Source organism: Silurus meridionalis, chromosome 19 (assembly GCF_014805685.1).
Source record: "Silurus meridionalis isolate SWU-2019-XX chromosome 19, ASM1480568v1, whole genome shotgun sequence".
Lineage (NCBI taxonomy): Eukaryota > Metazoa > Chordata > Actinopteri > Siluriformes > Siluridae > Silurus > Silurus meridionalis.
The window spans coordinates 6,719,595-6,733,162 of NC_060902.1; the positions used below are offsets into that span (position 1 = coordinate 6,719,595).

The window sequence follows — 13,568 nt, forward strand, 5'->3', positions numbered from 1 at the left end:
CTGTTGATCTGAAGATAATCAGTCTCTAACTGCTAATTAAAATCAAACCATATACGCCATCAGATTTGAGGATTTATCTTCCCAGGTGTTTGTCAGGATGAGAATACTTAAACATTCCAAACCTGTTGTGAAGCAGTGTTTTTTTTTTTTCTTTTTTCTTTTTTTCCCTTTCTTGGAGACGCCGGTATGTGAGACGTGGCAGCAGTGGCCCAGGCCAACCTGAAGATTTGTTCCATATGTTTCCTGAGCAAAGTTTCTCTTGCTGTTTCTGTCAGCTTGTGACCACCCCTTTGCCTCCCTCCCCCCCTAAAGCCACCCCTTCATGTCTCTCTGCACTCACAAAGTTGGCCAAATTGTGATGAGAAGAAAATTGTTGCATTGGAAACACTTTTTCTCGAACACTCTTAAGTGTACACATTCCACATGGTTGTGGGGGGAAAAAGGGCCTCTAGCTTTGGCAAGCAGACAATCACCTGTCAGAAGTCTTGCAACTATTTGTAAAACAGTAATAAAATGATTTAATATTGAAAGTATTAAGGATATATGTACATTTGAAGACTTTCTGCATTTTCTTGTCATGTCCTTAAAATGCATGGACACTTCACAGACACTTGAGCTGCCTATGGGGCTTTCACAAGGATTAGGCTGTGTTTATGAGGATATTTCTGCATCCCTTAAAAAACACATTGGTGTGATTTTTTTTTTTTTTCTTTTCAGGGCATGCTTTGGGCTCAGAGACAGGTTTTTTTTTTTTTTTTTTTTTTGGTTAATACAGGAATTGAAAACAGAACATGCGATTCCAACTGTTCAAAATGTACACAGAAATATTCAGAAGTAAAATTCTGACTGTTTTTTATTCATTCATGTTTATTATTTTGGTCTTATGTTGCGGGATTTACACAAAAAGATGTTCAAAATATTGTCCTAGGGGCATTGTTCTTTTTAGTTCCATCATCAAATATGCATTTTGATACAAAATTTTGGCATATGGTCTATCTATCTATATATATATATATATATATATATATATATATATATATATATATATATATATATATATATATAGTGGTGTATTTAATATTATTTGCCACCACTATGTGGAACACAATGCTGGCATCCACCCTGGATAAGAACGATCTATATGTATTGCATTTAACATCATGGGGAATCCTTCATTTTGCCAACAATTGTAATCACACAAGTGCAAAACCAGAGCTACAATTTCAGCAACATCAATAAATCACTAAGCAACAATGCGGTAAGTAAATTGGGAAATCCTAATGGTCGCCTTGTTGGATTTCTCTAATCAGTCCTATTTTGTATGATCTGGCATTTTTAATAACTAATGTCTGTAAAAATATTTTGTAGTGTCTTTCTGTTCATTTGAAAATTTTCACCTATTCTTTCTTGCAGTTCTTCAAGTTCTGAGATGTTTTCACATGTTTAAGATCCACCCACAGATTTTCAATGAATAATTCAGGGGACTGAGGGCCATTTTAGAGGCTTCAGCTTGCATTACCTGAAGTAATTTATAGTGATTTTTAGGTATGTTTTGAATCACTTGTTCTGATCATTTTGATCAGGTTCAGTTTCTTGACTGACTGTAGTTAAATTTTCCTATTATGTGCCACTTGCTATTATTATTTTTGCCTATTAATCGGCAGCGATAGGTGATTGCTGGGACTATGGGCTATTGGCAAAAATCTATGTCGATAGTTTTTCCAGCCTCCAGGCTTCTGCCATTACGATAGCGGCCTCTAGAGGCAAATCACTGATACCACTTTTTTTTGGGGGGGGTGGGGGTTTACACATTATACATTATTAATTATACAATTATATTTATTAGTTATGCAATTGCATTAATTAATTAATATATTTATTTTATTTAGCACACTATCATAATTAAATACATTGTTTTGGTTTTTTTGTTATAAAGTTTAGTACTATATTACATGGAGGGTTTTTGTTTTTTTTATCCAGAATCCATTCTCTATCGATTGATTAATCAGTTATTGGTAAGTACGATCCAACTTAGCTATCGGTATCGGTAAAATCCACTTTTGCTCCACCTCTAATTATGTGCCACTGGCTGCCACACACCTCAAAAGTACAGTAGATTAACCATTACGCTTAAAACTTGGAAAAGTGTTGGGTTTTTTGTTTTTTTCATCAAATGCTTCTCCTTTTCTCCAAACATGATATGGTGACCTTTTATCGCTAGAGAATTTTTACCATAAAGCACTTTCCAAAATTCTTCTGGCTGATCTAGATATTGTTTTGCACGCATCAGACTTTTGATCATTCTGAAGATTTGTCTGTAGAGATCATGTTTCTGCACTTAATGCTGTGCAACACCAATTTTGTCAACTAATCCTTCCTGCAGCCACTTGATTTTGTTCTGCTGATTTGACCATCATATGAGCAGGTTTAATCCAGATACTGCCTTGACTTCCACAGAATGGCAGAACTTTTGAGAATGGAATTTGCAATCTGGAATTGCTTTGCTAGCTTTTTAAAACGTTCATGACTTAATAAGCATCGATTAGATTAACTCTCACATACTCACTCAATGGCTTGGAGGACTCAACGATTGTCATCAGCTAACAAACTCCTGATGCCAATTGCTGACCTGAGAAACAAGTCAGTCACTGCCTAAATTTGTTTTCCTTTTTGAAGTTCATCAAAAGTAAAGTAATTGTGCATTTGCAGAACTAACAGTTTTTGATGCACTGTTTGTGTTTATTTCACTTCAAAAAATCAGCTAAACACTATACTGTACATACGTTGGACCACTGCAGTTACAAAAGAGGAATTCAGTTTGACCTCACATACTTGTTAGTAGATTTGTTTTATATTTAAGATATCTTCAATATCCGTTTTTAGCTTCTCCAGTATGTGTATACAATCAATCCAACAAGACTTGAAAACTGAATGTTGCCCCTGAATCAAGTCGAAGTAAAAACAAGTGGATGTTTTCTGTATTTGGCAATGTTAAACGCCTTGTTTGGATTGTTTGGATTATGTAACCAAGTCATGAATGTTAAAGACATTTTGATAAAGAAACATCTCTATCGAATCCGGCTCACATTTCACATCTGGTAAAAGCACTTCTTGCCTAGAACTGGGATTCCTATTCAGCAGCAAGTTGGCTCTTATGGCAAACTCTAAATACACTTTAATAGTGCTGTTATGCAGTTTGCCTGACTATCAAGTCTACAGTGAAATACATTCGCCAATAACTATATGGTTTATTAAATATTTTTATAAACTAGATAGACTCAATAAAAAAAAAGGGAAGAAAAAAAAAGGACATAAATCATGCGTCACTTTCACTGTTTGCTAATATGACCTCTTTAAAACAGTTGTTTCTAGCTGGAGAACATTACTGATAGTGTTCAGCTGTTCACAGTTTAGGGCAGTTTGATTGAAAAGATTTTTGATTGGCTGTGCTAATTTGGTTTACTTTTTGTGAAGCATAATCTGTACCAGAAGCTTCCTCCAGCAATATTTAATATTTAATCACAGGTGGTTTATATATATAGCAGATATAGATAACTTTGTATTAAAGACGTCTGCAGAAATACAGAATTACCTTCAAGCAAGCATTATTATTATTATTATTATTATTATTATTATTGTTGTTGTTGTGTTGAATTGTGCATGTTAGATTAATAGGTTTGGGAAAGTTGAAGCAAAAGCTCCATCTGCTGGTAAAAGTTGTAATTGTCATAGGATGTCCAACTAAGAATTAGTTGAAATTTGAACCATTCACTGAACAATTTGTATCTTAAACCCAGATGGACAGTCTAGACTCTTCAAAAGAAAAACAGGTCACATTTCTTACAATTTTGCCTCCCAAGGTACAAAAAGGGGATCAGATGTGCAAAAATAGTCCATAAGTCCCAGTCGAGTACTCTACATATCCTGTAAATTGTGTACCTTACATGTAAAGGAATGCATGTTTAATTGATATAATTATACTGATTATACACATTTGTGTGTTGTGTGTAGTGTTGTGTTACTTTCTCACAGCTCCAGGTTCCCTGATTTAGCTCTTTTACTGTTTGTGTCAAATTACACATGTTCCCCCGTGTTCACATGGGTTTCCTCTGGGTTCTACCATTTACTCTTTTCTCCAGCCGCTCCAGACCGTTCCAGTAGGTGAACTTGTTGTTCTGAAAGGTGTGAATAAGTGTATGTGTGCATGGTTCTCCTGCAAAGGACTGGTGTCCCATCCAGGGTGTGTTTTCTCCTCACACCCAATGTTCCTGGGATAGCTTTTGGGTCCACCACAAACCTGACCAGGGTGAAGTGGTTACTAAAGACAGAGAGTCAATGCACATTTGAGGGACATTCTCAGTGCTGAGGCGTAATTCATTTATTAGCCTTTCAGTTTATGTGTTCAGTTCATCAGTTCTCTTTGTAGAATGGCAGCCATCTGCAGTATGGCTCTGGGGCTCTCAGTTACACTCTTGTCATTATTTAGAATGTTGTAGTAACATCCTCTGAACAAACAGCCGTGTTGCGATGAGATCTGATTAACAGTGTTATATAATAGTGCCCAAAATATATACTAATATAACACCAGTATTTTTCAGGAAAACTGTGTCATGGTGGCTTAGGCAATTCTAATTGTGGATGTGGATGTTAGTGTTTGCTTGTGGTTGTGTTTAAATTGTCACTCTTGGCCGGAAAATGTTAATGTTGCCTTAATCTCCTACTAATAATTAAATAAATGTTCGCCTCACTCCCAGTGTTCGTGGAATAGCATCCGGATCTATCGTGAACTTGACCAAATGCTTTCTGAATGTAAATGAGAGAGATGATGCTAAAAAGACTCTTTAGAGAAATATGTGACTTAACATGGGCTACAGAGTCTTTAATTTAATAGCACATGATCTATAATTTTTTAGCTGGTGTATTTAGGACACAATTCTTGAAAATTATACAGAAAAGGGTTAAAACTAGTATTTGGATGTAACACTAGTATCTTAAACGTTTTTGACTTCTTTAAATAATGGCTAAATCAATCAGTTTTGTGAAGATGGCTCTTTGTAAATTCTGAATGTTTTTCTTCTGGTTTTTATTTTTTTGTTTATTCACAAAACACTTATTTTTTTACACATTGCAACAAAGGTTTGACACAAATGTGGCTGTAGCTTAGTTCAACGTTTACAAGTCTTAGTCTACATTAGAGATTCGCTTTACGTCTCTCGAATACTTAATGCTCATACTTATTAATAACAGTCAAACAATTTAAGGTTTACTAACATTGATTATACATTTTTTTTTTTTTTTTTTTTTTTTTTAACGATGACTTCAGTTTAGCAATAGCACCAACAACCAACAAATTCTGCATGAGGGTATAGATTATAGCAAAGATTGCACCCAATGTAGCTACTCTACTACCTGTGGTCCTAATAAACCATGTCGAATAGTTTCCAGCAAAATAAAAATACCTGGTGTGTAATATGTTACATAATTATATTCACAGGGTGTTTTTCAAGTAAACTACTAGTTCATCAGCAGATGTGGGTGTATGGTGCAACCTGACTTCAGGGATAAACATCCCAGTTACTAACTGGGAGACATAACCAAATACACGTTGAGTTGCTGCCCTCCAGTGGAACCAAGTGCTCACTTTCGTCTAAAATTGCCAAGTTGCAGAGATCTTTGGCCAGATGTACAGCGGAAGGTGGCCGGTTGGATCTGCCAGTATTTTACTGGATTGGCAAATAGGCTGATTCCTGAGTAGAGAGCCTTCTTAGCCTTGGATCTTGTTGGGCAAAAGTCATTCACTCCCACACTGGTAATGCTGTTAGCATGAAGGTACACCACCTAATAACACATGGCAAAACAGGGTTGTCACCTTTTGTGGTTGTGCTGTTATTTGATTTATCCACTTCATATAGGGGCTTTTTGTCAATAAATATATCAATTCAGGGTTGAAATGAAGTATGTGCAGTTGGAAAATAATAATAATTGTATTTGCTAATAGTTGCATATACCCTGGAATCGTAAGCGTGTGATATTTTTGAATATAGGTTCATATACACTGATCAGGCATAACATTATGACCACCTGCCTAATATTGTGTTGGTCCCCCTTTACTGCCAAAACAGTCCCGATCCATCAAACATTAACAGCAGTAACTTCTTGTGGGCTAACCTTCGCTCTCCACATGCGTCAGTGAGCCTTGGTAGCCCATGACCCTGTCACCGGCCATCGCAATTTGTCCCTCGTCAAACACTCTCAAATCCTGAGATTTCCCGTTTTTTTCTGATTCTAACACATCAACATTGAGGACAAAGTGTTCACTTGCTGCCGTATACATCCCACCCACTAAGAGGCGCCATGATGAAGAGATAATCAGTGGTATTCACTTCACTAGTCATAATGTCATAATGTTATGCCTGGTCGGTGTACATGTTGTTGATTAAGCAGTATTGCAGGAGTGCGGTTATACTAATTATCGCAAAGGCTGTGATTTGTCAATAATGTTTTATTTCTGGAAAGTTGTGGAGTGAGAGACAGTGAAAAGTGGCAGAGCAGTTATACTAAATATAAGCACTTTGAAAATGCTGCTCAACCAATCAATTAGTGGACTACAGTGCATCCTGAAAGTTTTTACAGCGCTTCATCTTTTTCACATTTTGTTTTGTTACGGCCTTATTTTAAAATAATTAAATTCATTATATTCCTCAAAAGTCTACAAACAATATCCCTTAATGACAGCGTGAAAGAAGTTTGTTTGAAATCTTTACAAATTTATGAAAAATTTAAAACAAAAAAAAAAAATCACATGTACACAAGTTTTCACAGTCTTTGCTCAATACTTTGTTAAAGCACCTTTGGCACCAATTAAGGATGTCTGTACATTGCTGCATTTATCTTTCCCTTGATCCTGATTAGTCTCCCAGTTCCTGCCACTGAAAAACATCCCCACAGCATGATGCTGCCACCACCATGTTTTACTGAAGGGATGGTATTGGCCAGGTGATGAGCGGTGCCTTGTTTTCTTCAGACATGACGCTTGGCATTCAGGCCAAAGAGTTTAATCTTTGCTTCTCATGGTCAGAGAGTCCTTCAGGTGCCTTTTGACAAACACTAGGTGGGCCCACATGTGCCTTTTACTGAGGAGTGGCTTCCATCTGGCCACTCTACCATACAGGCCTGATTGGTGGAGTGCTGCAGAGATAGTTCTTCTGGAAGGTTCTCATCTCTCCACAGAGAAACACTGGAGCTCTTTCGGAATGACCATCTGGTTTTTGGTCACCTCGCTGATTAAGGCCATTCTCCTCCGATCGCTCAGTTTACCCGGGCGACCTGCTCTAGGAAGAGTCCTGGTGGTTCCAAACTTCTTCTGTTTATGAAGGATGGGGGCCTTCAATGCTGTAGAAATTTTTCTGTACCCTTCCCCAGATCTGTGCCTCAATACAATCCTGTCCCGAAGGTCTACAGGCAATTCCTTGGACTTCATGTCTTGGTTTGTCCTCTGACATGCACTGTTTACTGTGGGACCTTTTATAGACAGGTATGTGTCTTTCCAAATCGTGTCCAATCAACTGAATTTACCACAGGAGGACTTCCGTGGAAACAGGAGGCACCTGAGCTCAATTTTGAGTGTCATGGCAAAGGCTGTGATTGTACTTATGTACTTATGTTATGTGATTGATTTATTTTTTAATACAAATTTCTTTCACGTTGTCATTATGGGATATTGTTTGTAGAATTTGGAGGAAAATAATGAATTTTGGATTAAGACTGTAACCTAACAAAATGTGAAAAAACGTGAAGTGCTGTAAATATTTTCCGGATGCACTTTATTTCTATTGTACCCAATGTGGTCTTTTGTAGCCTATTCATATGTTAGTCATTTTGTGTGTCTTGAGATGCTTTCTGCTCACCGCAGTAAAGAGTGGTTCAACTCCAGCTTTTCTGTCTGGTCATTCCTTTAAAACCCCATGTTTCTGTCTACAGAGCTGCTGCTCACTTACCTTTGTTTCACACCATTCTGTGTAAACACTGTTGTGTATTACAGTCTCTGGAGGTCAGCAGTATTTGAAATAATTAAACCAGCCTGCTCTGATGTTTGATATGAAGGTTAACTGAATCTCTTGACCAGTATCTACACAAATTCAGGCATTGAGCTGCTGCCACATGATTGGCTCTGTATATGCACACTTATCTGTATTATATGCAGTTAAAAGGAAGATGGACACCATTTTCTAAAATGTCCTTTACTTACCTGTAAATACTTGAGCGTGTTCAAACCTGGGGGGATGTTTTTCAGCTTGTTGTTATCCAAATGAATTTCTCTGACTTTGGAAATATAAGCTAAGCTTCCGTTCTCCACAAATTTGATCTGGTTGAAACCCAACCCCAACCTGCAGCACATCGGAACAAATAACATCTTCATAAATGACTGTTTTTATGGCAATGTACAGTGGGGGGAATATTTATTTGATCTCCCTGTTGATTTTGTGAGTTTACCCCCCTTACAAAGAAATGAACCGTCTAGAGTTTTTATGGGAGGTTTCATTTGAACAGAGAGAGACAAATTTAAAAAAAAAAAATCCATAAAAAAACATTAAAGAAACCGTATAAATTAATTTGTGAAATAAGTATTTGAAAGACCTCCTAATATTAACTTATGTGTATAAAAGACACCAGTCACAATATCAAGACAAGATTGTAGACCTGCACAAGTTTTTATGGATATTTTTAATATTCTGTCTCTCTCTGTGTTAAAATAAACCTACTATAAAAATTCTAGACTGTTCATTTCTTTGTAAGAGGGGAAAATTTACAGAATTTATAGAATTACCCACTGTAGATGGTATACCTGTAACATTGTTTTTACCTCAGCAAATGCTTGTATCGCATGAAGTCTTCCACCTCGACTTTAGCAATTTTATTATAGTCCAAGTGAAGCTCAGAGAGAGATGAGGGCAGCTCTGTGACCATAAATATAGAGTAATGAGTAGCCCAAATAAACATTTCGCAAAAGGAAAGGCAGATTCTGCAGATTTTAAACAGTTTAATAATTATCAAAAGAACAGCAGTAGTAAGTTTTATTCCATCTAAAACACATTTTAAAACATGCTTTTAACACTGTGCTCTTCTCCTCTGTGGTATCTAAATTCTTTCTTCAACCATACGAGGATTTACGTTTTCTAAATGACTCATATTTAGCTAATTTTATTATAAACACCAGCATTTTGGACCGTTTTTTGCATAACCAAATGTCTTAACTCAGAATTATGGTTACATTATTGTAGCATTTAGTAAAAAGTATTGGACAAAGGTATTGGAACACCTGCCATATGTGGCTCTTCTCTAAAACTGTTAGCGAAAAGTTAAAAACCCACAATTTATAGGACGTCTTTGGATGTGGTAGAATTAAAATTTTCCTTCACTAGGAAACCCAAACCTGTTCCAGCATGACAATGCCCCTGTGCACAAAACCAGCTCTATGACGATATGTTTTATATCAGTTGAACTGGAAGATCTTGAGTGACCTTGTATGGAGCTCTGACCTCAAACCATTGAACACATTTTTTTACAGTGTTCCTAGAAGAGTGGAGGTTATTTTAACAGCAAATAGGGACTAAATCTGTAATAGGATGTTCAAAAAGCACATACCAATCTTATGGTCAGGTGTCCACAAACTTGTCGATATTGTGTACTTTAATATATTATCATGTGACCATACAATTGTAGAAGACGCTACCTTTTGGTATTGCTGTGAGCCTTGCCTCTGCAATTCTCAGGTAAAGAGTCGCCATATCATCAAAAGCTCCTAGTTCAATCCCGCTGTTGGCAATAGGATTAGCACTCATTTCTGGGGGAGTAAAGTAATGAAATTTGAGAGACCCTGGATATTTAACATAATGCATAAATTTATGCATACATTTTACATTTTGGAACATAACCACTGCGATAAACAGGGGACTACCTATATCTATCTATCTATCTATCTATCTATCTATCTATCTATCTATCTATCTATCTATCTATCTATCTATCTATCTATCTATCTATCTATCTATCTATCTATATATATATATATATATATATATATATATATATATATATATGTTCCTAAACCGCCCGCAATAAAAGAAAAAATGCAATAAAGGGACGACGCCCCAAAAATGCTATTTTATGTATACAGTACAGTACTGTATTAACATGTTTCTTCATTTTGTAAGTAATAATTATAATTTTATTAATAAATTTCATTATTTCAACATAAAACAACATAAAAAAACAATTAGCTACAAGTTTTGTGGTCTATCGTGCTATCAGCGAGAGACCGGGAAAATCAGCCAAACAAATTAGTTATGTTGCAAATGCAATTCAGCAATAAACCGGGGGTGCGAGATTCCAAGCGGGGCATATTTTATATATATATATATATATATATATATATATATATATATATATATATATATATATATATGAAGCTGCAGCCATTATGCACATGTTTAATATTGCATTCAATTAAAACATACTTCTAGCCCATAGTTTGGTTATTTTCCAGTCAGGAAGAGGTTACTATACTTTCAGTGTCCTTGGGTACCAATAACTAAGATTCTAATTTTTGTTTCTTCTTTTTTTTTCTTCTTCTTTTTTTTCTCCAACAAAACTTGAACACAATTTGCACAAAATAAAGGGCACTTGCCTGAATGTTGTATCTTTTGGGGCTAATCTTGCTTTTCACTAATTTTGTCTAGGTTAACTTTTACCCTGTAATTAAAAAAAGAACAAAAATCTAAATAGGCCATGATGAGATCTTTTTTCAGTTAAAAATTGAGAAACTGGTATTTATTAATTGATGGTAACATTAGTCTTCTGCCTGGGCACACATCTAAAACAAAAAAAAAGTATATACATGTGTGTGTATGTATATATATATCTCTCTCTCTCTCTCTCTCTCTCTCTCTCTCTCTCTCTCTCTCTCTATATATATATATATATATATATATAATTTTTATTATTATTTTTCATTTATTTATTTTTTTATTTTCTTGTGCAATCTGCTAGGATTTTCTTCTTTGATGATGAAAAGGAATGAATAGACAATGTATTGTTCTTTTTTTCTTTTTCTTTTTTTTGCTTTTCATAATCCACGGAGTTTGAAACAGCAGTATTATATGCTAATCAGTGCACTGTGGCCTTGGATAATGTGCTTTTTGTAATATAAGAATTATAAAAACCATACCTAGAACATGTAATGATTGCATCCCTTTAAATGCCTCCTTTCGGATTCTGCTGATTTTGTTGTCATGAATTCTTAGCTCCAAGATGTTCTTTGGCATATTTTCAGGTATTTGTGTCAGGTGATTATATGACAAGTAGAGTAGACGGAGTTTCCCCATGTTTTGGAAAGCCTTTGGATGAATCTTTGAAATCTGGTTGTTCACCAGGAACAGGGCCTGTAATAATAAATACATCAATAAATTCAAAAGAATGCAAATGAATCTTTAGACGTAGATAAAATACTGATTACCAGATTGTAGTGTTTACTGATTGCATGCAGATAAAATAGGGTAGCATCATGCAACCATTAATAACAGCAGACATGTGAACATCACACAGTTCTCTTACATAGAGATTACTCAGTTTTTTGAAGTCGTCCTCCTTGATTTCGGTGATGTCGTTGTTCTGCAGATCTAACATGATCGTGTCTGCTGGAATGTCACGAGGCACTGACATTAAACCTATTCAAAACACAAAGGTGTGATCTATTATTATTCTCATTTCCTTGTGGTAGAAAATGCTCAGGAACACAGAGAAAATCCAGAAAAAAAGCACCTTTTACCTAGATCTGAACATTGCACTACCCTTCTGGAGCACTGGCAGCCAAATGGGCAATCTGAAATAAAGTTGTATTCAATATTGTTATCATCATCGTCGTCGTCGTCGCCATTGTCATCATCAGCATCACTCCCATCACTGTCCTGTTGCATGATGTCATGGATCTTCATTAACTCCATTATGTTTATTGGCTTGTATGGTTTTCCATGACACAGGTAAAGTAACGTGAGCAACAAAACCAGTCTCATTGTGGAGATTAGGTCAGGATGTTTATGCCTGTGAATGTGGAGGGGAAATGCATGTATTAGTGCAGACTGCTCAATTGATCACATTATAGGAAATCTGTTCTGATAAGTTTCTAAATGGGTGAAAAGGTCTTAGTTTTATTAGTACTTGTGTTATTATACCAGGTTTTAAAGATTACAGATAATGGTTTTCTTATAGGTGTTTTCAAAGAATAATTCAACAAAAAAAAAGAAGAAAGCATTTTCACCATTAAAAATGGCCTTACAAACCAAAATACACAATTAAAAGCACATTTTTTTGCTTACCACCATCTAGAGGGCAGGAAACACATAGTCTGTGCTGATTAATTTGATCAACTAAAATTTTGGTCAGTACAAGTTTTCCGACGGACCATTTGTTTTATGATATCTTAAAGGAATAATTAAAAGAGAAGGTTTAAAATTTAGTAGAAGAAAAAGAAAACTATACAAGAAGACAATTATATGATATAACAGTAATCAGCAAAAGAATGAATGTAATCTGTCAGTTCTTTTTGGTCAAAAAACATTTGATATTAAGAACCTTAGAAATTATGGAAGAGGTATTGTTATAGTAAAAAAAACATTATATATCAGTTGTATAAACAACCAATACAACCAAGCATACTGCAACACAATACTATTTTTAGAAAAGATTTAAAATCAAGGATTCTTTTATTATTTTTAAATAAATCTTCTAATAAAGTACCTTTTTGAGTTATAACTGTGAGCTATTAGTTATATCTAGAGCTAGTAGGTTCCTATATTCAACAGGCATTAAATATACCTATGATTGGCTCTGTGTAAAATACATTATAGCATCATTAGCATCTTCATAATGTGCTGTTGAGCCAAGACTGTAGTATTTATTGTATATAAATTAATGTAATGAATTGTAGCTGTTAAAATATTCAGATTGATATCAAATTCAAGCTCAAGGAAGCATTTACTGATATTAGTTACTCAATAGTAATTCAATATCAGCTAAACAATGCATTATATAAATATATAACAAAAGCCATACCTGAGAATTGTGTTATCCTTGTTACACTCCAAAATCCAGCAGAAGCAACATTAAAATGTCTGCTGATCCCAAATTCCTGCACAAAAGTTCAAGAAGGGGGGGGTACACTGCAACGAGATCCTGAATGGACACCAGAGGAGCTACGCATGAAAAGACATCACACACTGATCACAGTATCCGTCACGTCGTAACTGCCTCTGAATACATAATATTGCTGCTCATATGTTCCTCATCACTGCTTGAAACCTGGCCAAGACTGTAAAACTTTTATGTTCAAGCTGTTATTATAGTTGATGGAAAGGGGACTGGGGTAGGTCCTGGTGGTCCTGCAAACTGAGTGGGCGTCATTGCGTTTGCCTCTACTTCTTTATTAAAAAAAAAAAAGTTTGTGAGAATGTTCCCTGTTCTGTAAAATGCAAAATGTTTATACATCTAATACATTGATGGCTGCAAAAAGA

The 13,568-nt window shown here is 35.5% G+C and overlaps 2 protein-coding genes across 3 annotated transcripts in view; one reads left to right on the forward strand and one right to left on the reverse strand.

Annotated features, from left to right (window-relative positions):
* Positions 1-13,568, forward strand: part of LOC124402637 (centromere protein P) — a 91,087-nt gene that overhangs the window by 47,227 nt on the left and 30,292 nt on the right. The gene's annotated exons all lie outside the window — the stretch shown is intronic.
* On the reverse strand, positions 5,078-13,380 carry aspn (asporin (LRR class 1)). The gene is made up of 8 exons (XM_046875778.1): positions 13,111-13,380; positions 11,828-12,099; positions 11,614-11,726; positions 11,228-11,441; positions 9,734-9,844; positions 8,864-8,957; positions 8,249-8,387; positions 5,078-5,838 (listed from the first exon to the last, which is right to left on the reverse strand). The coding sequence occupies exons 2-8, from the start codon at positions 12,069-12,071 to the stop codon at positions 5,638-5,640; spliced, it is 1,116 nt and encodes a 371-aa protein (XP_046731734.1). The 5' UTR covers positions 12,072-12,099; positions 13,111-13,380; the 3' UTR covers positions 5,078-5,637.